Source organism: Vanacampus margaritifer, chromosome 1 (genome assembly GCF_051991255.1).
Source record: "Vanacampus margaritifer isolate UIUO_Vmar chromosome 1, RoL_Vmar_1.0, whole genome shotgun sequence".
Taxonomy (NCBI): domain Eukaryota; kingdom Metazoa; phylum Chordata; class Actinopteri; order Syngnathiformes; family Syngnathidae; genus Vanacampus; species Vanacampus margaritifer.
This window is the reverse complement of record NC_135432.1, coordinates 4,525,642-4,550,624: the sequence shown is the minus strand read 5'-3', so window position 1 is coordinate 4,550,624 and position 24,983 is coordinate 4,525,642. Positions and strand designations below refer to the sequence as shown.

Genomic DNA, 24,983 nt, shown 5'->3' with positions numbered 1-24,983 from the left:
TTCTGTTGGCGTGAAAGTGAGTTTAAATGTTTGTCTTTTTTGTCTATTTGTGCCCTGCAACTGGCTGGAAACCAGTTGAGGGCATATTGTACCGCTTGCCCAAAGATGGCACACCCGTAACACTTTATTGATGGATAAACATGGAGTCATAGGGAGCGCCACAACTCCTCAGAAGTGGCATTTGTCATTCTTCGCAGATGATATAATATAAACACGTGAGTATTCTGACATTATTTGTGCTGTACTGCTTGTGTCCAATTTGTTGCTTAAGGGTTAAAACAGTGCCATATAGATTCTATATAGCTTAGATGCTATGGTTAGCGCATATCTGGGTTTCGCATCACGTTTTAGCATGAAGCTAAACATAAAAAGTGTAGTTCTCTTTATTTAGTTATTTAGTCAACTTATATTGGGAGTAGTAATAAACAGGCTGAAACAAATTTTTGAACAACTTTTCACTCACTATTCTATACATTTGAGGAAATGTTTCTGTTATCTTGACTTGGACCAACAGAGGGCGCTGTCATTGATGATTACTGGTTTAGTGGTTTCTGCTGTGCTACTGTTACATCATATCAACGAACGAGGTATTGAAATAATGTCACTCAAGTATGCATTAGACTCTTTTCTGCTATGTTTTAACATGTTCATGATTTGCCTGCAGATCATGAAAATTAAATTGCATAGTACATCTTGCTTTCAGTGAGTACATATAGAACCCAACGTTTGAATCAGTTCATACACGCAACACAAAACAAGAACATATTTTTTGTGTGTGAAAAGCACCCACAAGTATGAAAAACACTGTAAGCGACCTTATATTACCCTTAAAATGTACTGTCCACAGTTGAGTTATAAACGAGAATATAACATACATGTTTGAAATTAAGAAACAAAAAAAGAAATTAAAATAAAATAAAACTGTGGAGGTAGATGTCTGCACATCATCTCGATGCTCCAACACATTTGAAAAGTGCTCCTGATATTACATAAGAATAGTTTTTTTTTTTTAGCATGTCAATGAACAATTTGTGGTGTTAATTTTAACATCAATACAGGAATACAGTGCACCAACCCACAAATAGCAAAAATTTACAAACAATTGCTGCGCATAACAAAAAAACACCGAATATATATATATTTTTAACCCCCCCCCCCCCCCCCCCCAAATTCTTGTGAAAACAAATAAACCAACAATTAGCCTTTTCTAAGAAAAGCGTGGGTCAGTTACCCCCCAAAGAAATATTGGGAAAATAAATCTGGGACTAGCTCTGCAGGTGCCAAACTCCAAGTACGCGGGGCTACACTGTAGTATCAATTTAAACTAATAATAATTTGATTACACATTGAGTACCTTTAATTTTAAACTTTTCATTGGACCTATACCAGTCCTTTTTAAATCGGGGTGAGTCCACTGGGTGCGTGTGGTGTGATGCCAGAGGGTGCGCGTACGACCCCAGGAAACTTTTTTTTTGCCATGCTAGCATCAAGTGCCATTACACATCCAATACAGTAGGTGGCAGTGGCGCTCTCATTGTCAAAGTGCGCACGGATAATTAGCTTCTCTGCAGAAGTGTGCTTTCAACAATTTTATGGACTATTTATAGTTGCAGCGGAGAGTTCGAAGGGTGCTAAATATTTACTTCCTGTAACAAAAAAAATAATTTGAGAAACACTTAATTCATTCTAGGGGTGAAAACAGCAAATGAATGCAACACGAATTACAGGACCCAAGTCAAAAGTGACAGTGACAGTGGCAGTTTGCTTTCCTCACTGTCGCTCCCTTCTCGGGCAGGTGCTCAGTTGAGAGAACATTTCAAGTTGGAGGGAGGAGGAGATTGAGAGAGAAAATAAGAGCGAGAAGCCAACAGTAGCAGAAAGTGAGAGAGAGGGAGGGACAGACAGAAGGAGGGAAGAAGGGGAAAGGAGTGAGAAAAGAGATAGACGCAGTCAGGAGAGCTGCATTGTGAGTCTCTAATCTTTTTTCGTTTTTGTTTCTCTGAGCGAGCAATAGGAGTGCAAGATTATTTTTTTTTCTCTCCAAAAGAAAGCAAGTGTGAGGACAGAAGGCAGACGAGACAGCGATGGACAATGGAGCTCCTCAGCCTGAGCCTTCGACGGCTTGCAGCACCTTCACGCTGTTGCAGATGGCCGGCGACTGTGCTGGGCTGTTCGCATCTTTCAGGTATTCAATATCAATACATGTACATGTGTGTGGGAAAAACCCAGATTGGTCGCAGGTCACATGTGGAGAAAGACAACCATTCCCATTCTCTCTGTCACTGAGTGATGGAATTCAGGAATGAGAATACTTGATAGTAAAGATTTTGGCTCATAGTTGCTGTTCTAAGTGTCAAGTACAATGGTGCCAGTTTGGTGACAGTTTTTCGCTTTGACTTACAAGTAGGGATGCACGATAATGCTATTTTGAACCTATACTGATAAAATAATTTAAAAAGTGCAGATGTCGATAACCGATAAATTGTTTGCAAAATTAACTTGAATACAAATATGCTTTCGAATCGTGTACAACACATTGTGTAAAGCACCATGAAGTTGAATAAATAGAAATAGTCACGTTTTAAAAATGCAACCAAAAACTGCGAGGGTAACATTTTGGGGAGTGTTGTGTAATTTTCAGTAGTTAGGCGAGATGAATAAAACTATTTGTCTTTTGGGTTTGCTTATATTTGAAGCTTCAAATATACACAAGTCTTACAGAGCAGTCTACAAGAGGTGATCTCTGAGATTTTTATGCAGCCTGGTTAGGTTTTGGGAGGAGAAAGGAAGGGTCAGCTAGACAGGAAAGCAAGCAGTCTGTCCGGAGCAGGTCAGGTCACCTTGAAAATCCCATTGTTAAAGAAAATAACAACTTGTTATGTTAATACATGTTATTATTATAGCCATTATTATTATTATTATTATTATTATAGTTATTTTCCATAACAGGACAGTAAAGAAATCCCACACTGGTGACTGCCATGTCGCCATGATGCATTTTCGGTGAACATGAGGTTGCGCACGTTATGGACCAACGTGGCATGTCTATTATTATCGGCGGATTTCTTTATTATCTGTTTTATCTGTACGACGTCAAATTGGTCTATAATTGTCATCCCGACTCGCAAGCAAAAATTTGAGATAAGAGAGGTGGCACCGTCTAGCTCATCCAGGTGAGGTAGCGAACAGTGCCCAGTTGTTCAAAACTCGGTTATTCTTTTAACCACAGTGAAGTAGATTTAACTAGCCATTAACTTTAATAGCACGATTATGTTGTTCAAAACTCAGTTAACTTTTCCTTAAAGTTAACACACCACTAACTTTTTGACTGGTCAAAAATGTCCAATATGGCAGTGTACAGGATGTGAAATTATTATTTTTTTGCTTTAGCAAATGTACTGTTGATCAATGAATTTTCAAAAAGCCACTTTAATTATTATGCACAGTGTAAACATTTGAGTTTGTCAGACCTCCCCCGGTAACTCCATTTTTATCACAAGCATAGCTGTACTTGTATCGTCCATCTTAAGTATTTATCAAATTCTGCGTTGACTCAACTTGCCCCTTTTCAGTCTAAATGAATTGAATCCGTCAGCTGGTGTTGACTTTTAGCACAGCCCTGTCGCTAAACATCAATCTTGTGTACGAGGATCATTTGCTTCCTTGATCATTAATAATGCTAATGCTAATATTGGGTGAGAAGAAGATGTTGGTTGGCGTGCACCGAGGGGGTGTTGCAGTTGCACGGCGGGGCAGGTAAGCGCATGTCTGGGGTATGTTCATGCCGCACGGGAGCTCGTTACAAACGATATTCAACACGCGACCTCGGCGTCTCACCTGCAGGCTTCAGGGGGAGACAGATTGGCTTGTGAAGGCACATTGGACACGTTTGGGTGCGCAGTTAAACGCTGTGGACACTTTGACTCATTTCCAGTCTGCCATAAGAGGCTAAACGGAGGTGACTGTCTGCCGCGCTGATGACTAAATGTTTTGTAATGTCAAGCGTGTCTGTGTCTAATCTCTGAAATAATGATTTTCATTCTCGTCGGCTTATGGCTGCAGGCGTCTCGCGTACGTGCGTTATTACCCTTCGCAGCGTTTAGCATTAGAAAAATCTCACTACACACCACCAAAGTGTCCCAAAAAGTCATGGAAAAATAATAATCACGATAACTTTGATTGATATTGAAATCACAATCAACTCATTTGCACCCAAAAACATATAAATACATCTAATATTACCATAGTCCCAAAAACGTATTTAAACGTTTAAAAAAATACAAAAAAATTATGCTAGAGCATACTTTGATGTAGCCTCTGAACTGAAGAGGGACGCTTGAAGAATGGTAGTTATTACAAAAACGGTCAGCAGCTGGCAGCAGAGTATAAGAGATCAACCAGGCCATGTTGCAAGAAGCTGTTTTCCAGATTTGTGAATAATGATGAAACTTCGCTATATTCTAATGCCAATTTCTGCAAAACATAAACAGATAGAAATATACTTTTTTTTCCTGATGAAAGAAGAGACTCTAATCTTCCTTTTGGAAGGTTCCATGTTTTTATAGCAATAGAAAATAATATTCTGTGGGCCTTGCAAAATCAGTCAAAATCTAGTAAAACAGCAGGGAGCGAAGAGGGTTGCTTCAGTCAAAATGGCTGGAAGTGAAGGAGTTAAGAAAGATGATTATTCATTGATTTCAAAACCGATTTATTTAAAATGGGTACCAAAATTCAACTGCAAATATAAGAACCCCCCAAAATAAGTTAGAAACAATGTTAATGTTAACAAGTAAAGTTCCTGGTGTGCGTGCTGTGGCCTTTAGATAAGGAGCGTAGAACCAGAAAGTTGCAATTGAATTTATTAATATAACTCATTTTTCACAGATTAAGAAGAATATATGCCTTTTAATATTGATATTGTTTTCAGTATGTCTTCATCCAGTGTTTACATGTGAATATTTGTTATTTGAAGGAATATCACTCCCGTAACTCGATGCTTATTTTCTATTAGCCTCTCAATGGACTTTTAAATTGACAGCTAGCATTAGCACTGGCTTTTAAATATGCTATACCGTATGTGTAATTTAGTTTGTTGTGTGTTCCGTTTAACTGTAAACGCTAACTTGCTTGTCATTAACTCATTCACTCCCAGCCATTTTGACTGAAGCAACCCCCTTCGCTCCCGGCTGTTTTACTGGATTTTGACTGATTTTGCAAGGCCCACAGAATATTGTGTTCTATTGCTATAAAAACATGCAACCTACCAAAAGAAACATTAGAGTCTCTTCTTTTATCAGGAAAAAAAGTATATTTGTATCTGTTTTGTTTTGCAGCAAATAGCATTAGAACATAGCGAAGTTTCATCAAACCTGTTGAAAACACTGATCTCTTATACTCTGCTGCCACCTGCTGGCCGTTTTTGGTAATAACTAAACTACCATTGCTTTAAGCCACCTCTTCAGGTCAGAGGCTGCATCAAAGCCCTAGCATTAAAAAAAACAAAAACAAAAAAACATATAAATACGTTTTTAGGACCATGGCAATATTTAAAATAGAACGTCCCAATATGTGGGCGGTTTGCGGCCGTCAATGTCTCTTTTATTGTGTTGGCGCCACTGAAATTCAGTGGGCCAGTGGCATTGCAACAGCCCAGGGTCCCCTAGAAGAAAAATGTCACTTCTGCTTTATGTATAGTAACTGCAATAAATATTTGTACTTGATTACTTCCCACCATTGCTGACAAATTTAGAGACAAAAGCCCCATTCTGCCTTTCCTGCCTCACAACTTGCCTGTTTGGAGAACACGTCACATGTCATATAGCGGAGAATGTGTCCCTTTCCTGGTTTCTTCTTCGTTTCGGGTCATGTGACCTAAATAGCAGCGGTCCCAGCCATCCTTAATAGCAACCTGTGCACACGTGTGCCGTTGCCTTTCTTTGATCGTCTCCGGCCTCGGTTTAGCCGTCCATTTGCGAGGAATGTGGGTCCAAGTCATCTTGGGAATGTGGAAAAGTGTCTGCGAGTATCCAAGGGTGTTATCGTCTGGGGGGGAGGACGAGGCCCTTGAAATTGGACATGAACTTGAAAGCCGGACTATTAAAAGGACCACCTAGTGTGCAAGACACTAACAAAGTCCTTGATTGATGGCTTTGATTCATAAAAAGATAAGTAAAATCTTTTCAGCTATTAATTCCTTCTGCACGGCTGAGAACATTTGGCACACGCCGGCGTGCACATTCAGAAACCCGAGGCCGTGGCTGCACACACCTGTGCGTTCAAAACAAAATATCAGTGTTTCCTAGTTTTTGCAGCAAAATGTTGAGCCTTAGCACACACAAACAAAGCAGAACCGTGTATTTGTGTTTTCCAAGGCTTTACTCCAGTCAGTTTATTTGAAGGGACACTACTTTTTGAACGGTCAGTTTGGTCGGTATGTTCCTCGTTTGAAAGCGTAGCATGTCCCAACCTGTCAACATAATATCAGGGCTGAGTCCAAAGTGCCAGTGCTCATGTTAGAGGGAAGGGAAAACTAAAAAAAACAACAACAGTGAGTTGACACCAAGGCTGTTGAGGGCTAAAACTAAAACTAGTAAAAACTCAAAACAAACTCACTCTGAAAACTAATTACAGCTAACTACATTTTAATAACAATATAAGGGCTGAGTCTAAAAGTGCCAGCGCTCATGTTAGAGGGAAGGGAAAACTAAAAAAACAAAAATGTGCACACCCCAAAAGTTAAAGCTAACTAAATTTAAAAAACTAAACTAAACAAAAAAAAATAAAAATAAATACTAACAATAATGAAAATTTCCAAACTGATACAATCCTGGTTTGAATGCACGTAGCAGTTATTAGATTGTGTCATTTAAATTTTACTTCCCCGATTATATTTCAACTAATTGATGGGAAAAGGAATGAAATGATTTACAGTATCTTGGTCTCATTTATTTTATATTACAAAAACCTGGCATTTGGAGTTTGTACACTTTTTATGGCCACTGCAAATTACACTCAAAAGTAACCCAATTATAGATCCTTTTTTTTAACCCAAGTAAAGGATCTAACCAATATGTATGAGTTGTTTTACACTAAAAGACCCATTTCTTGACTCAAAGTTGGGTCAAATTGACCCAAGGAGAGAATCGGTCCATTTTTTACCCATAGTTGGGTTATTTTTTAACCCAACTGTTTTTAGAGTGTAGAGGATCAGTTGTCAGTGGAGGTGAATTCAAATGGACAAATATTGTTTATTTGTTTATGGCATTGTGTTAGGGTTTTGATTTGGGATGGGCAAATTCTGATTCCAGGGATCGTATCAGGCCAAAACTGGCTTTATTTCAAGGTATCGGATACTTGCCACGGATGTCGATACCAGTCACTGTTACTGGCCTGTTAAGGCCGTTCGACTATCAGAAAGTAAATGGCTGACAGAACGTTTTTCTAAGTGAGCTGCAGGTTTTTATTCAGCTCTAGGGCGGCCATTTTGCCTCTTGCTGTCAAGTGAAAGTGCCAAAGGGCTCAGGTAACGACTCACCTGTTTTCTGGGTTTGATCACGTGGCGTTCGAAAGATGAGCTCTTAAGCACCGTGATGTCATTTTCAGTTGACAGCAAGTGGCAGCACAAGAGAAGATGGCCGCCCCATTAGATGGATACAAATGTATGGATTTTATTTTGCTGCTTGTATTATTTTTTTTCTTTTTTTTGCTGCTTGTATTCAAATGTCACTATACTTACGCATTAGAAAGGATGCCGACCCGAGGATTTTTATGACACCATGCGTGTGCGTCATGGTTAAAACGTAAACTTGCCAAAAGCTCCTTTGTGCCTTAAATCACATGAGAGCAGACTTGCTATGGCGAAAGGAGATGGGGGGGGGGGGGGGGGGGGGCTAAAGGTCCAGGCTTCTTTAGCTTTCTTGACGTTTACTTGCGAGATGGCCGCCGTTTTTTTTTTCCAAGCTGTCATAAATTTTTGTTGCCGTGCTGCCAGGAACCCCTGACCCCCGTACGTCCCACCAGTTACAGACAGATTGTCCGTCTGAATGCTGCTGATGTCTGACACGGTCATGAATACATTTCCTGGGGCTGCGCCATGTATCGATATTTAGGTAAGCCAGCCCCTTGCAACCCCACACCTGACTTGACGCGGCCCACCCCAACCCCGGGTTCACTCTTTCATAACAGCACCAGGAGAAAAAAAAATCTGGTTATAAAATGCTTATAATGACTTCATCCGCCTTACCACCATTACCCCATCGCTATCATAGAAATAAGCAAGACTATCCTATAAAGCAAGGATGTCAAACTGCGGTCCTCGAGGGCCGGAGGCCTGCAGGTTTGAGAGGTTTCCCTACTCGAAGTGCAGCTGATTCCAATGAACAGAATCATTATCAGGCTTGCTGATGAGCTGATCATGAATCAGCTGTGTTGGAGAAGGGAAATATCCAAAACCTGCAGGACTCCGGCCCTCAAGGACCGAATCTTAAGCCATATAACAGCATACTTCATATATGACTGATTCAAATGACGAATTTCTTTGTTTTGCTTTGAAAGGAATAAAAGAGGATGTCTGGTCGGTGCTGGATTTCACTTTTCTTTCTTTTCTTTGATCCTTCCTCGGGTCTCCTGACAACTTCACGACTCTAGCTGGATTCTGAAGTATTCGGTCTAGGTGAACGTTATGGGATTTTTAATAGGTTTTAGGTGAAGTAATGAGCACACACTCACACGCACGCACATGTGCACACACACACACACACACACACACACACGCACAAAAGATAAAAAGAAAGAAAGAAAAAATCCCACCAGACTGAATGATAATGGTGCGCGCGTGTGTACACTCACAATGTAATTAGTGTGCCGTTGTGATCTCACACGCACACACAACGCACCCTCACCAGCAACTCTCACCCCACTGTGACTGGCTCGAGCCACTGTGCTGTGTCCTGGCTTCTCCGTCGTCGGTGATAAAGACCGCTGAAGTCGCATCTCTGGGGTTGCTACAGCTGTGTGCATTTCAATTACTTTCAGGTTAAATGGTTAGATATTGCTTTAAATTCGATTGCCCTCAATATGAAAATAAAAGTCTGCACACCCCTGTGCAGATGCCAGGTAGAAGCGTGATATGGGATTGGGGTCGTTTTTTTTTCAGCCGGACCTGTGGCCTTTGACTAGGTGGGTGGAAACATGTATAGTTCAAATTAGTTGTCAGTGTTAGCACAAAGCGTTCAAGTTTCTGTGAGAAAGAAAGAAAATGTCAGGAAAAACTAATAAGAACATCTGAACTTAAAATAGTGGCGGGTGTGCGCTGGCTGTCATTTAAAATGTGTTTGAATGTGACTCTTTACTTAGGAACACAGCAACATCCCAGTTATAAGAGGGTGTGAACACTTGTGCAACTACAGTAATCTCCGTTGTTTATTTTTAATTCCCCTCTTTTTTCACTTGAGTTGTACACATTGTAGGTCACATTAATGTTGGATGCTGTTTTTATATCATTAATGCTATTTTTTTAATATCACACTAGCATTTGAACCTGGGTTCGCACTTTTTATATTCAATCTATCAACCAGCCTTTATTCAAAATAATTTCTTTTCTGGCCGGCGTGGCTCATTGGTAGAGTGGTCATCTCCCACCCGTGAGGTTGTGGGTTGACTGGGTTCGAGCCCCGCCCCTGGTGACCATGTCGATGTGTCCATGAGCATGACACTGAACCCCAATTTGCTCCCAGTGGACCAGCAGCCAACCACTGGTGTATGAGATGAGTGTATGGTTTATTTATTATTATTATTATTATTATTTATTTATTTATTTATTTATTTTTCTGGAGTGTATGGGTTAATGTGAGCATTGCAAAGCGCGTTGGGCACCAAAAAAAGCAGTCCTGTTTACCATTTTTCAAAACAGTGGCTTGAAAAGTGTGGGGAGGTGGAGGTTCGGGCAGACACCATCCACCAGTGGGTGGGCATCCACAGCGCTCCTCCACCCCGTTGACGACTATTTACGAAGTGGCATCAAACCACAGCCTTGGGGCATTAGCATATCATCCAGTGTTCACGACACATTGTGTATGGCCTACTTTGTTGACATTTGAGTCGGGTAGTAACGCCCTCAAAATGCAGGAAATACATCAATTACTGTACATCCCTCTGAAAGCCATAAACTCAGAACCTGACCTAGAAAGCACGGCTGTGCATTTTTTTTCAACCGTGGCAATGCCGCACATAGCTTTGTAGAGGCCTTTATGTCTGACTGTGTTCAAGCTCAAGTGAAATGACATAGTAAAAAGAGCCCCAAATGGCAACCTGTTGGTGCTAGGATAAGGGAAAATGACACATTTGGGGAATTGGATTTCTTATGGTGCGATTTGATACCTGAAGCTTGAGGAATGCGTAGGTGGAATCAGATCATTTGATGCCTTTTCTGGGGTTTTTGAGGCGGCTTTATGACATCCATAAAAAAAATACTGGATGAATTGTTTACTGGAATGTGATGTTTGCTGACCGCTCAATCACGTTGTGACATTAGGCTCGAATTTGTGTCTCGGGTCCGGTAGCTGCCACCGTATGAGCGGATCAGTGTAAGCGCTTCCCACAGACTCTCAGGTGTCAGCCAGGCTCAAACACGCATAAAGACACCCTTTGTCTGGGAACACACAAGCATTTGTGCTAACTACCTACCAACCGTGTGTGTGTTTGTGTGGTGGGTTGTGGGTGGGGCGGGGCGGGGCAGTGAGAGATAAGGCGGACTGTCCTGGCTGCCTTGACGAGAACAGGTGTGGCTTTCCAGCAGCTGCACATTGACAACACAAAGAGGAAGTTGAATTCTCATTTCCTGCCTGCGTTGCTGCAGGTAAACCACCGATCTGCATACATTACTGGATCACCGATAGGCCAAGACTTTTGAAAACGCGAGGCCGCCATATTACTCCTCCCAAGAAACATTTCTCGGCATAAGATCCTAAGCATTTACATTTTTGAAATTGGAGAACATTTGAGACAATACTTAGTAGAAACAGCATGATTTATGATGTTTTAAATTTGTTGAACATCAACAAGAGGACGTCAGATATTTTACAGCTTACCTTGAATGCATGTATAAATTATACGCTTAATGATGTTTACAGGAAATATTTTTTATTAAAGAATTATAACTGTAATTCAACAAAAGATGCCTCCGCCAAATCTAATATTGGGGTCTAAGGAGCTGAGTGATAAAAGAAAAATGGGGGGTTCAAAGTAGCACGCCTACCGTCCAATTGTTGTCTAATCTGCACAGTAGTCTGCTAGTGAGTTGGGAGGAGTAAGATGGCCGCCCTGTGCTTTGAAAGGCTTGCACGGGCCTGTATGGGCTATCCAGAAATATATACAGATCAGTGAGGCAAACACATTAGAATGTTTCATGTTATTGTTGCAGAATATAAGTATATGAGTATCTGGATAGACCAAAAATGTTGGCTCTTTTTGGCAGACAACTTGTTGTCTTAGCCTTGGTTGCTCTGAGTCCTGCTGTGCCCCACTGTTGTATGGTGTTCCGCAGGGCTCAATCTTGGGGCCCCTGCTGTTTTCATTGTTTTTGCTGTCCAATGTTGGAAGCGTTTCAGAATCCTTGTCACCACTGTGTTTTCTGTCTCCCTCCCTCAGATGCAGTGTGTCTGAGTAGCCATGCTTCCCGGGTATGGACTCGCTCCTTTTCCTGATTTCCAGCCCCACCATCACGCTTTGCACTGCCGAGGAGACGACCCCAGCATGTGGCTCCCTGGCCCGGGCAAATCGACGGCTCTAATCTCAGGCCACCAAGACGACGAGCCTCTGCCACGCCCGTGTCACCACACGCATGTTGCCGTGTGCCAGCAGGAGTCTTTGACTTTCATCGATCTTCAGCCACCAGCAAATGCTAAACTAAATGGACACGACCTTACTTGTGGAAAACAATGCGCCACCTACGCACCACCCCTTGACTCTTTTAAACACTCGCAGAGTGAACTGATTGACTGGGCTAAAAGCTACCTCGGAACGGACAAGGAGGATGAAGCAGTAACTTCAAACTCTTGTCATACTCGTACAGGGGACATCGAATGCCCAAGTGGTCATAGGACGTTTTCACTGGGACAGACTGATGGCGGAACACAGAGTGCCACGTCAGCGTATCGTCCCCAACACATACCTCAGAGTCTCCCTTTGGCCTTCCCGCTGTCCTCACGCTACACACACACAGACTCCTGGGACTCCCAGATACCTTGCTCTCCATCACCACCCGAGGGTCCAGAGTTTCCGAATTTGGACTCCTACCATCCGCAGAGGCGAACATCCCAAGGTTCGCTTAAGGAGAAGTCCATCCGTGAGTGTGTGCGCTTTCTTCAACTCTTCGCAGATGTCTATTGTGTTACAAGTTGTGTTGTTGTCCGCAGGCCGCAAGATGCAGGTTTATTCTCCGGACTGCCTCAGTGACGACTCTCTCAGCAGCCCCGTCCTGGATGCTGACTTCCTCTTCCCTGTAACCTTCTCGTCTTTCCTGGAGGAGGACCAATCCTCGCAAGACGCCAACACCAGCCCTTCGTCTGCAGAAGCCGCTCCAGACCTGCAGAACCTCAGTCAGGATGACGTTTTCCATCAACCAGTAGCAAGGCTGCCGATGCTGGAGGACTCACTACCTGGCGTGAGAGAAGATAGTCAGGACACGTCAACGATGGCCATGGGGCGCAGCAGTGTGCCACGTAGTCGCCAAGCAGACCACGAGCGGCGACGCTTCTCGGCCTCAGAACTCATTTCCAGACTCCAGCTGTCCCAAAGGAAAAATTCCTTCACCTTGAAGCTGGGAAAGTCACTGTCGGCTCGAGTCGCCTCCAAGGACAGACAGAGTTCTGGCGGTCTCAGCCCAGATCGTGAGTAAATATAATAATTCATTAAGAGGAAGTAAATCAACCCCACTCTGCTCTTGAAGCTAAAACAAAACAAAACATGCATAGATAAAGATGTCCGGTCGACTACAGGATAATTTAAACAACACTTCCAGTGTAACAAGGATTTTACAGTCGGTGTTTGAATGATAAATAATCGATATTATTGGCAAAAACAGATGTTCCCCCAAATCATTTTTTTTTCTTAGGCTTGCTTACGTACAGTTTGCCCACACGCATCTTCATACATCCGCACTACTTGTGTTTAACCCTCTTCTAGATAAGTCCAGCACAAAGCCACGCAGCTCTGGAGGCTACAGTGAGAGCGCCCCCGACAGTCCTGGAGGACCTGCACCTCTTCTGCCCAGCACTGACAATGGAGTTCCAATGCATTGGTGGAGCAGCAAACTTGGGTGAATATTTCCGCACGGTGGTTATTGTCAGTCATAACATGTCTACAAACGTATGAATTATGTGTCAATCTTATTGCTACAACATATTTGAATAGAACGTCAACCTCTGCCTATTCGCATTTGGCGATTCACAAAATTTCCCATTTGTGGGTTTTGTGTGGCAGTGGATATTTTGGCTGAGGTCGGCTGAGTGGTCAATCGGCAGACCGAGCCATGTACTGGCCGTGGTTCCTGCCTGGCTTCACTCCCTTCTGTGTCTTTTCACAAAGTTTTTATTTTGTTGTGTCACCGAAGATAAGATGCTATCGGCATTACCCTAACCCTGGCCATAATAAACATTATGCGGTACGACACATTTTGCGTCAAGAAATTGTAGTAAAAAAAAATTGTGACATAACACTTTAGTGGCAAGTTGCTGGTCACAGCAAAATATCCACTTTGTTTTTTTCGTGTCGCTTTTGAATCCTCTCAGCTGCCTGAGATCCCTCCACCTCTAAAAGGCAACTTATGTTCACCCTAGTTTGAATTTTTTTTCTGGCTGTGGATAGGATTTTTTCAGATATTTTTTTTTAACCATGTGTACTACAGGCACTATTTAATTTTTTAACAAATATGACAAAAAGTGATTTTTATGAAAATTAAGGTGTTACAAAAACAACAATGATGTGCAGAGAACCATAGGGGACATACTAAAGGAATACCATTTTCAGCAGTATAAAGTTAAAATTTTGTCCAGAATGGATTTGATAATGACATTTTCCACTTGCTGTCAACTAAAGATGACATCACCTGTGCTGAGGAAGTAGGTAACGACCAATCACGGCTCACCTGTTTTCTGTGTTTGGACAGCAAACTGAGCCATGATGTCGTCTTCAGTCGACAGCAAGTGAGGAAATTAGTTTTTAAAGGTATTAATTGTACATGAAAAATAACAAAGTTATCAAAGTCATTCTGGACAAAATATTAACTTTTTACTGCTGAAAATGGCTCAACGAGTCAAGTATCACTTTTAAGAGAAAAGCTAAAGAACGTTTCCACAGGGGGAAGAAATATGAAAAGGGATGAATAAATAGGCAGTGGTTTACTAAACTGATGTCATTCATCATTGATGGCGACAGAATGCGAAAGAGGTCTGTTGAGGAAGACTTAAGCACGCCGCCCGTTGTCACCTGCTCCAATCGCTTATCCAGATTCTTACCGAGTTGTAAGTTAACTTCTTCCACAACGTTTCCTCTTCTCCATCTGTTCCAAAGCGAATACTTCAAACCTGTTTCCATGTTTCCTGTAGCCATCCTGTATCAAGAATACAGCGATGTCGCCATTAACAGAGAGATCCAAAGGCAACAGGGCAAGGAGCCGGGCACGGAGGAGGACGGCCTCAGGGACGAGGGTTCCGATGGGACCCCGTCTCCGTCCAGCCTATCTCCGTCCGGCTCCTTTTGCTCCTCGCGGGGTTCTGCTTTTGCCCTGTGGCAGGACATTCCGGATGTGCGCTCGAGTGGTCAGCTGGACAATTTCAGCAATGAGCAGAGAAAATTACAGGAGGTTGGTTTCACTTTGTATTGCACAAAAAAGAAAGAAAGTTCCATTTCCATTTTTCCATTTCAAGTCGCGATTTCTATCAGTGGATTTTTTATTTTATTTTATTTTTTTATCAAAATTCTGGTACATCCATGTTTTTTTGTGTAAAACACTTATTGGCAGTATAGCCCCACTTAAACAAGATTTTTTTTTTTGGGGGGGGGGGGGTATTTTAGTGCTGTCAAAGTTAAAGCTTTAACTCAGTAGTTAAAGCTTCAATTTTAACAGCAGTATTTTATTATTTTATTTATGTATATATGTATGTGTGTATTTTTTATTTATTAATTAAATTATTTATGGTTTTTTTTTTCAACCAGTGCAATTATATTGGATATTAATTACATGCGGCTATTATTTGCTATTGGCATGCAGGCCTGCTCGCTATCTCCCACGAATAGCAAGGATCCTCTGTATTCTGATTAATATTGCATTTATGGAACAAGAATTAAGCAGAGGTGAGCTGCAACGCTCGCAATTTGAGCCCAAGGGCAGTTTGGCGTCAATTTATCTGCTTAATTCTTATTCCACAAACACAATATTAATTAGAATATTATTGATGGGGGTTACTACATAGAACATAATAAAATAAATGATTTTGAAAAAAAAATGTAATTTTTTTTTTTTTAATCCTCCTCCCATTAGGCCAAGTTTGAGCTGGTGACATCCGAGGCCTCATACATCCGAAGTTTGACCATCGCCGTGGATCACTTCATGCTGTCACAGGAGCTCTCCGAATGTCTCGGAGCACAGGACAAGCAGTGGCTCTTCTCCAAGCTGCCCGAAGTCAAAGATGTCAGCGAGAGGTTAAGTCATGACACGCTCGTCTGTCCTTGAACGTGTTCGTCGGGAGGTTGTATCCAGCGCTGTTCGTGACTCGCAGGTTCCTTCAGGATTTGGAGCGCAGGTTGGAGGAAGACATACTGCGTTTTGACGTATGTGACATCGTCCTGGATCACTGCCCGGCTCTGCGCCGGGTCTACTTACCTTACGTAACCAACCAGGCTTACCAAGAGCAGACCTATCAGCGTCTCCTGTGAGTAGAGCTTCGTCTTGTTGCTGAACGCGTCTCATTTTTGTATTGTTGTGTCGCCGTCTAAAACAAATAACTGGATGAACCAAAACTTCTTAAGTTTCAACTAAACCCAAACCCGCAGATTTGTGACCATCTCTGTCATCATCCATGCATTATCGTGTATATGTGTAATATACTGCCACCTGGTGGCCCAGGCGCACACATCGGGGGAAAAAAAGAGACGCAATCTCAATGTTCTAATCTTAAAACACAAACTTTTTATTTTTTTACAGTATATTTAATTATGTCATTGCTCTGTTTTTATATTGCACTATATTATAATGTGTTATGTTCCTTATTTAGAAACGCTTTTTTCTTTTTCGCAAGTTTTTCCAAAATAACAGTTTTTTTATATTGCACACACAGAACAAGAGCAAAAACTTTACTTTTGTGACTTGTTAAATACATTTTCTAGTAGACATGGGTGCTTGTGTTCTGCGTTCACATACACCTGCATGACTTAACTTGTAGTGAACCGAAGAATTTCTCAAGTGCAAAAATGTTCCCTTTGATGCGGAACATGTGATAATGCATTATTGTTCTTAACTCATTCACTGCCATAAATTCATTTAAAAAAAAAGATTATTAAAAATTAGGGGTGACAGGCGATTAAATTTTTTTATCGTAATTAATCGCATGACTTCACTAGTTAACTCACGGTAAATCACAAATTTTGCGTCTGTTCTAAATGTACTTATACTTATACTTATAACTAATAGAAATAGTTCAAATGAATTTTAGACGTTTATAGCCGCCAATGGGAGTGAATGAATAATAAAAAATATATTTTTTTAAAACATAAAAAATTTGGGGTGTCAGGCGATTAAAATTGTTAATCGTAATTAATCGCATGACTTCACTAGTTAACTCATGATTAATCACAAATTTTATATCTGTTCTAAATGTACAATGAAAAAATCTAGGTTTTCATACTCTTGTTAACGAAAGTGTGTGTGTGGGGGGGGGGGAGCTAAACTAATAGAAATAGTTCAAATTAATTTTTGACGTTTATAGCCGTCAATGGCAGTGAATGAGTTAATAGTATCAAGTCATTTAATTTTAAATAACACTTAAATAACCTAATGGGTCATTTTTGATCCATGTGTGTATGCTTGATGTAGAAATAAAAAAAAAACTATTTTTGTTCAGTAAAGTATAAAAGGAAACATATTGAAATCTTAATTTGTGGTAATCAAAAGTAAGATACTAAATTAAAGTCTACTTTGAGTATTATTTTTTTTTGTCAAAACAAAACCTCATCCAGTTAACTTAATCACTTGGCAAATGAAAGTAGGTCATTTTTCAACCTGATGTACATTTGTTGTGTTGCGCTTTATTTAGTGTTCATACTTTAAGATTAAACTCACATTTTGCAAGAATAATTTCAACATTTTCCCCTCTTGTGTGGTCAGGCAAGAGAAAGCTCGCTTTCCCGCCACCTTGGCCCGTCTGGAGGAGGACGGCGTCTGCCAGAGACTGCCTCTGACCTCCTTCCTCATCCTCCCATTCCAGAGGATCACTCGGCTTAAAATGCTGGTGGAGGTACAATCAAAACACGCTGGGAATCTTCAGCATGAGATTTCGGTGGAATATTTTTAAAAGAATGTAAAAAAAAAAAAAAAATGCTCGCAGAACATTTTAAAGAGGACCGTGCCGGGCTCCGGAGATGAGGACACGGCTACCAAGGCTTTCAATGAGCTCAAAAAGGTACGTAGCGATCATTCTCAAAAGTAAGACTTGTGGAAAAATCCTAACTCTGGATGCTTCCTGTCTTGTCTTAGATCATTAAAGAATGCAACTCCAGCGTGCAGTCCATGAAGAGGATGGAGGAACTCATCCACCTCAATAAGAAAATTCATTTTGAGGGCAAGGTGACACAAGTCTGTTGATTGCCGGCGTCTCTTTGTTTTAACCCTATAAAGCCTGAACCATGAAATATATGACAGAAAATTTGCATTCTTTGTAAATAGAGTATTTATTGTTCTTTTTGAACAAACCCAATTTTTTTAACTTCCACATATGAATTTTGACTTGTGTCATATTTGATACATCCGGTCACAATGCTTTAAATTTGTATATTTATAACTGTCAAAAATAAAATAATAAACAGACATATTAAACATATTAGTATTTCCAAAAATCATAAAGAACATTTCCCACTATTAATAAGTATAGGGGTCTCTCCTTTCTCAATTGGGGCGAATTTGCGAGGTCGCTGGGTGATACTGCCCTCTAATGGATTATCCTTGCAATGCATGTGTCAGATCATATACGTCAGGGTTTTGATGCGGGAAAAATATTATACTCATGAAATAGAGGGCTCAAAATGTCTTGGATTTAATATGTGTTTGGCATTATAGGGTTAATTATTATTTTTTTAAAACCCCATAAGTGAATTCAGGGATTTGTTTTTGAATACTTTGTAACTTTTTGAAGATAATTGTTGAAAACGTGCAAAGACTAAAAAACTATGTCTTACAGAATTGTGGAGAAATAGCGTTAAACTGTTTTTCACCATTTTCGTAATCGTTCAAATTTGGCAGGTTGAAAACAACACTCTGTTGGGTGTCACATACACAAGACATATTTATTTTTCACTTTCTAGAGATTCTAAGTGACACACAATGTCTTTCTTTCTAGATCTTTCCTCTGATTTCTCAGTCTCGCTGGCTAGTGAAGCACGGCGAACTTCTGGAGGTGGACACGCAGACCATGAGTATTTCGGGATCCAAACTCAAGCTGCCCACCAAGCCAGTGTACTTGCACCTGTTCAACGACTGCCTCCTGCTGTCCAGGAGGAAAGAGTAGGTCACCAACAGTGTCCTCATGTCAATTTTTCCCTTAAGTTGACACTTAGGGGTGTTAGAAAAAATCGATTCAGCAATATATCGCGATATTACAGTGCGCAATTCTCGAATCGATTTTTAAACTTTTTTTTTTTTTTATGGGAATATTCAACAAAACGTCTTACTTAGGGTTAGGATTCACACATTAAGCATGGCAGAATGTTATATTAATGGAACATTAAGCCTTAATATTTTATTTCAGTTCTCTTCAAACATGAAACAGCTCAGTTATAAGCCTGAATTTTCAGATAAATACATTTCCATACAAATCTTACAGTGTACATGTACAAGTTTACTAATTATTATTTTCTAAATTTGAGTAAAAAAAATAATAATCGCAATAATCAATTTATTCGTATCGGGATTAATCGGTATCGAATCGAATCGCCCCTATTGACACTTATGGAAGACCTTGGCCAGATGAGCTGAATCATCTTTTTTCCACTTTTAATACATTAACTCTGGCAATAAAATGGAATTTAAAAAATTGCTACAAATTCGACTTTCGGTGTGATTAACACATCTGTCTCACAGATCTGAGGGTTCGAATTTCAGCTCTGACCTTCCTGTGTGTAGTTTGCATGTCCTACCTGTGCATGTGATATTTCTCCGGGTGCTCCGGCTTCCACATTCTAAAAAACATACAAGTTCGGTTCATTTAAGATTTGAAATTGTCCAGCTGTGAATGCATGTTGGCTTGTATGTGCCCTGCGACCAATCCAGGGTAATTAAGAAATGGCCTGTAGCTCACTTGTGATTCTAATGAGGACAAGCACAGTAGAAAATGGATCTTCCGAATGAACCGCTTTAGAGAAAGTCAACAATTCTTACCTTCTCTAAATTTGTATCCAAACTGTATGTGGTTGTGTTGCAGCACTTGGAAGTTCTTGGTGTTTGTCCACGCCAAGATAGGAGAGCTGAAAGTGAAGGATTTGAGTCAGAAGCTGCAAGGAATCTCGGGCTTCATCTTCCACCTTCAGTTGTGTGAAGGACAGCAGCTCAAACATCAGATCTTGCTCAAATCAAACACTGAGTGCGTACCGAAGACGCAAGTTGGACAAAAGAGCGTAACTGGACGCTTGCATCGAAACGGTGCTCTCTAAGTTGTGTTGTGGTTTTGTCTACACAAAGGAGCGGGAAGCAGCGATGGATCGCAGCCATGTTTCCATCCAACCCTCTGCAAGACATCGAGCAAGCCAGCGAAAATGATGGTGAGGGAAAATAATATCATTGCTATTGTTTTCTTCACTATTGCGATTGCGATCTAATATCGAATGAATTTTTTTTAAGGTCCGCTTCCGTCCCGTGTATTTTAATTTCACTCCCAGCCATTTTCACAGAAGCAATCCCCTTCACTCCCGGCTGTTTTACTGGATTTTGACTGATTTTCCAAGGCCCGCAGAATATTGTGTTCTATTGCTATAAAAACATGGAGCCTGCCAAAAGGAAGATTAAAATCTCTTCTTTCATCAGGAAAAAAAAGTATATTTCTAAATGTTTCCGTTTTTGCAGCAATTAGCATTAGGATATAGTTAAGTTGAATCCTTATTCACAAATTGATTTAGAATTGTGAGTAATTGAGGTTTTTTTTCAACATGGCCCTGGTTCATTTCCTTTGCTCTGCTGCCGCCTGCTGGCCGTTTGTGTAAAAACTACCATTTTTTTCAACCGTCCTCTGCAGTTGAGAGGCTGCATCAAAGCCTTCTGTATGCTCTAGCATAACCCCCCCCCCAAAAAAAAAACGTATATATACGTCTTTGGGACACTTAAAACATTTAAAATAGAACATATTTATGCGTTTTTGGGAGCAAATGACTTAACAAACACGAGTAATTAATTAATCTGTATTACAATAAACAACATCAAATGTATTATATGTAAATGTTTTGGTTCCATTTTGACTTTTAAGCATTCACTTTAGGAACAAGACAAAATTCCGAAGTCACAAGTCAGATCACAAGAAAAATGCAAACACACTTGTGTCTTTATCAGTTGAACTTTGAATGATTCATGGAATAATGACCTGTCAACATGTGGACTGCACTTTTTAAACACTAAAGTTATTTACTAAATAATTATAGAATACATAAATACAAGTAGATAAATTGCTGTGCATAAAATATACATGTATACAAACTACAGCCCTACAAAATAGCTGAGGGACAGCTGTGAATTAATTAATTAATTCATTCATTTTTTCCCCCCAGATATATCTCAGGTCCAGTGCATTAGAAGCTATCAGGCACAAGAACATGATGAGTTAACGCTGGAGAAGGCGGACATTCTTCATGCCAAGACCATCACCAGCGACGGTGAGAGAACTCTTCCAAATACTGGACCTCCCTATATTAAAAAATGTAATACCGCAGTTATCGTGTTGACATTTTCCTATAAAAAGAGATTATGATACAAATGAATCATCTATAAAAATGGCTACTTTCTTTTTTCTTTTTTTTTTTCTGGAGAGCTCAGTATTGTTCATTCGGTAATTTTACCGATTTGACATGTCATCATCATTGCTCTCTCTTTTTTTTTTCTTTTTTTTTTGTGTGCGTGCAAGTGTGTGTGTATTCATTAGTTCACCTAAAACCTATTAAAAAATCCCAAACCGTTCACCTAAACCGAACACTTCCAGCCAAAGTCGTGAGGCCGTCAGGAGACCCGAGGGAGGACCAAAGAAAGGAAAGTGAAATCCAGCACCGACCAGACCACCACCCACCAGGCCACCTGCTTTCTTTGGAAGGGAGCAAAGTGAACAAAATGAAGCTGCGGCTCCGTTAATGACCGCCTCCGTCCGATGTTAATGTGGTTGTAATGTTTCTTTCAGGTTGGGTGGAAGGCATCCGGCTGTCGGACGGGGAACGGGGCTGGTTCCCCAAACCCTACGTGGAGGAAATCACCAGTCGCAGCGCACGTCTCCGCAACCTGCGAGAAAATATCCGCATCAAATGTGTCACACAAAAACTGCAAGGAGAAGACTAGACAATTAAGCTGCGGGAACCTCTTGGGTGATGAATGTTTACCAAACCGGGACACATCGTGTGTGAATGTTCCCCTTTTGTTGAATGCTGTAAAGACAAATCTGAACGCAACTAATATATCAAAGCTCCTAACTATGAGCGGTACAGGAAATGGATGTGACAGTAAAAAAATGACGCCTTCATGTACTGTAACATTACGATGTGACATGGACGCGTCCGAAGCTTTTCTTTCTTTTTTGCTTTGTTGTGGTCTTGTAAATAGAGAACATTTTTATTTCAAAAGCAAACCATAATACCTGGAGCTAAGAATAACAGATTTGCAACGTCTATCTTGTCGATGGCTGATTCAAATGTCATTTCCTTTCTTTTTATTACATTTGCATATAAGAGGAAATGGACCATCAGTGAAAGGTTAAGAAACAAATAAGCACCAATTGAACTGTTCTAAAAAAAAAATGTAACGCATTTCTCCAAATCTTTTATTTTACCTGGATTATTTTTTTTCAATCAAAAAATTCACTTGAAATGTATTAGCTATTCAGTATCAACACTGCCATTTTTTCCCCAAAACTCTTACCAGTATTGAAAAGCTTAATTCACATTCCTATCACTTATTTTCTTTAATGATTGTTTGTAACTTAAATATGTATTTATGCTTTTTTTCAGCTGCTTTTATCTTTATGGAAAGAGTTGATGCATTTATTCTAATTTATGTGAACAGAATTTATGTTCAGAAATTACAATCACCCACGTCTAATCACACGTATTGTATGAGATTGGATGTCTGCCCACTAATGTAACCCAAGGAAATCAATTGCAATTGTTCTATTTTGTCTTGTCTTGGAGCAGCATTGCAAATTAAAAAACAACAACAACAACACTGGATTGTGCCCCTGACCTACCGGTTCATTGTTTTCCCAGTCTTTTGCCAAATGACCTTCGCAAGTTTAACAGTCCCCGTGGCTGTTTTTTTTTCTCTTCTTTTATGGATTAGGGAGAATTCCATGACCTGGCCACAAAACCCCTTTCCAATCTTCAAAAACTCGATCTTGGTTTTGACATTACAAACATTGCCACTCACCCGTTAGTTGCTAGACTTGTTGCAGTTGTTGTTATAAGTCACTTCCAGTTGTTCCTTTGGTCTAATGTATCACCTTTCGATACTCTATCAAAACTATTTATGAAATTAATATTGCCAAAATAGTTTCAATTTTCCATGTACATTAAGTGAAATGAAGAAAGCAATACATAAAGCAAAACATAATGCAGTCGAGCATTTTAGTGGTAATCCTCTGAAAATGTACAACAGAATTGGGAATGTAGGTAAAACACCAAATAAATGGAAAATGGCAATTACTGCACCAACTGAAAAAATAAAAAATAACACGAAAACACCCAGCAATGGCATCACATTGGAGAGCAATCGTATTTCCCAAAGTTGTTGTAGTATCATTTTCGTCCACGTGGGTTCACTATTCTCACAAGGCTGTTTTCAACGGGGGTAAAAAAAAATAAAAATAAAAAAAGAAGGGGAAAAATCATAATCATGGTTCTACACCAGATTAAAACCTTTAGCTCCGTTTGTTTTTAAATGGAATACTCGATTAAATAAAACGAAAATGAAATGAATTCACTTCAACATGTAATCTATCAAGTGTAAAAAAAAAGGAAAAGAAAAGAAAACAAGCAGATATAAAATTATTAGACATGTATTGTATTTTTTAGGACAACAGGAATAAAAGAATGTGACAATCAAATGTACTTCGTTTTATGTTACTGTATTTCATTTTAATTGTTCAGTAGTCATTGCAGATCAATGGGTGGCGGACAGGTGGCGGTAAAGTGCCCCAACGCTATTTGCCACTCTCATTTATGCAGCAGAGAAGAAATTTGAATTTTAAAAGCGAACCACCCTGAACCAAGACAGCAGTTCAGTTGTGTTTAATTTTTAGTTTCGTGGAAGAGTGGTTTGTTGACGAGGCTGGCAAGAGTTTAACTTTTTTGTTGGTTCTTTTCAGACAACAAAATGGCCGAGGAGTCGGCCGTGAAAGTATTTGTTCGACTTCGTCCATTTATTGAGAGGTGAGTTGTAAGCGTACGGTTAATTGTTAAACAAACAGTAAATGTGCATAGCATATTTTACAGTCAATGTGGTTAAAAGCAACGTTCACATTTACGTTAAGCACAAGAGTGGACTGTCCCCCACCCCCCAAAAAAAATCGGCACTGGCATTTTTGGCTTATTTTAAGCCTAACTCCAATTACCGTGGTGTGTTTTTTTCTGTATAACGTGAATGTTACGCAGTTATTTTTGCCTTAACGGCAACTCGCCACCTAACGTTATTTTGCCGTGAATCTCACGAACATTATTAGTGTAAATTCTGTGCCGGTAAATGTATACCAGCTGGTGCCGTAGTGGGTAGAGCGCTGAAGTCGCTGCGTCATGGGTTCAAATACTTCTCTGTGCTTTTCTCATTTATTTAACTAGCCCAATTGCTTGTTTGTTTCTTTTATTGTTTCAAATTTCTTGCCGCCAGTCAGGAGTTGCAAACGAGCCGTTTTGTTTCCTGTGTTTATAGAAGAATTGAACTGTTATTTGTTGCCAGAGTCCATATATGCCACATTTGATTGTTAACCCAATGCTGCAAAGTGTCTATAAACCTGCTCTGAGGGTTGTAGTCATAGGCTTAGGCTGATAATGACCTATTTTCGGTGGCAAATAAAAGAAAGAATAAAAGAAATAGAAGGGTGTAAAATGAGGCAGGCATCAAGCATAGTGCGTGACTCACGGCAAAATAACAGATTCCCAGCAGTCTACACATAACACAAAAATAACGCATTTACGGCAAACCTGCTGTAATCACGGTAAAATAGCCGTTCACGTCAGGCCAAGTATATATAGGCCTCCATCGATTGACCAATCATAGCAGGCGAGTTACCTGTCACGGCAAAATAATCACCGCCAAATCATTTGCACGCCACACTTGCTCAGCTTTCAAACGAGACAAATAATGAAGTATCTGATTACAAAAAAAAGAATTTTGGTTTAACTGTCATTTTTGAGTTTTAACTGACCTTCTGCGGATCTGTTACGGCAAAATAACTGCGTAATGAACAGACGTGTAATGGTAAATTGCCACCTTATTATTACTGTATTATTACATACACGTCATGTATGCTGTGGTCACG

The 24,983-nt window shown here is 40.2% G+C and overlaps 2 protein-coding genes and 1 long non-coding RNA gene across 13 annotated transcripts in view; 2 read left to right on the top strand and 1 right to left on the bottom strand.

Moving 5' to 3' along the window:
- The first annotated feature begins 26 nt into the window (after positions 1 to 26).
- Positions 27 to 22,673, top strand: arhgef19 (Rho guanine nucleotide exchange factor (GEF) 19). Of its 6 annotated transcripts, none has more exons than XM_077577784.1 (17): positions 27 to 215; positions 2,048 to 2,185; positions 11,647 to 12,343; positions 12,414 to 12,887; positions 13,183 to 13,315; positions 14,434 to 14,519; positions 14,604 to 14,860; positions 15,539 to 15,699; positions 15,777 to 15,929; positions 17,381 to 17,510; positions 17,601 to 17,675; positions 17,750 to 17,839; positions 18,609 to 18,772; positions 19,689 to 19,847; positions 19,946 to 20,025; positions 21,022 to 21,126; positions 21,642 to 22,673. In XM_077577784.1, exons 3-17 carry the CDS (start codon positions 11,668 to 11,670, stop codon positions 21,794 to 21,796), a joined length of 2,898 nt encoding a protein of 965 aa, XP_077433910.1. In that variant the 5' UTR covers positions 27 to 215; positions 2,048 to 2,185; positions 11,647 to 11,667; the 3' UTR covers positions 21,797 to 22,673. The 6 variants fall into 6 exon arrangements, with proteins under 6 accessions (XP_077433910.1, XP_077433947.1, XP_077433902.1 ...); XM_077577792.1 differs by lacking the exon at positions 27 to 215 and adding an exon at positions 1,937 to 1,966; XM_077577821.1 differs by lacking the exon at positions 27 to 215 and having other exon boundaries at positions 1,925 to 2,185; positions 11,647 to 12,319.
- Positions 18,537 to 24,983, bottom strand: LOC144059034 (uncharacterized). Of its 4 annotated transcripts, none has more exons than XR_013295549.1 (5): positions 24,870 to 24,983; positions 21,431 to 21,739; positions 19,646 to 19,991; positions 19,377 to 19,446; positions 18,537 to 18,755 (listed from the first exon to the last, which is right to left on the bottom strand). It is a non-coding gene; the product is annotated as an uncharacterized LOC144059034 (long non-coding RNA). The 4 variants fall into 4 exon arrangements; XR_013295546.1 differs by having other exon boundaries at positions 18,537 to 18,752; XR_013295550.1 differs by having other exon boundaries at positions 18,537 to 18,752; positions 19,646 to 19,731.
- The window catches only part of cenpe (centromere protein E), a 28,370-nt gene continuing 27,077 nt past the window's right edge, over positions 23,691 to 24,983 (top strand). For all 3 annotated transcript variants that reach the window (XM_077577763.1, XM_077577757.1, XM_077577753.1), the window contains exon 1: positions 23,691 to 23,877. In XM_077577763.1, coding sequence (XP_077433889.1) covers positions 23,822 to 23,877 — 56 coding nt within the window. In that variant the 5' untranslated portion in view covers positions 23,691 to 23,821. The remainder of the gene's footprint in view (positions 23,878 to 24,983) is intronic.

Bases quoted from the DNA above. Each gene is read 5' to 3' on its own strand.
- arhgef19 (XM_077577784.1), top strand. From the start codon at position 11,668: ATGCTTCCCGGGTATGGACTCGCTCCTTTTCCTGATTTCCAGCCCCAC. The intron at 13,316-14,433 runs GTGAATATTTCC...TGATGGCGACAG, and splicing joins TGGTGGAGCAGCAAACTTGG to AATGCGAAAGAGGTCTGTTG. The intron at 15,930-17,380 runs GTGAGTAGAGCT...TTGTGTGGTCAG, and splicing joins CAGACCTATCAGCGTCTCCT to GCAAGAGAAAGCTCGCTTTC.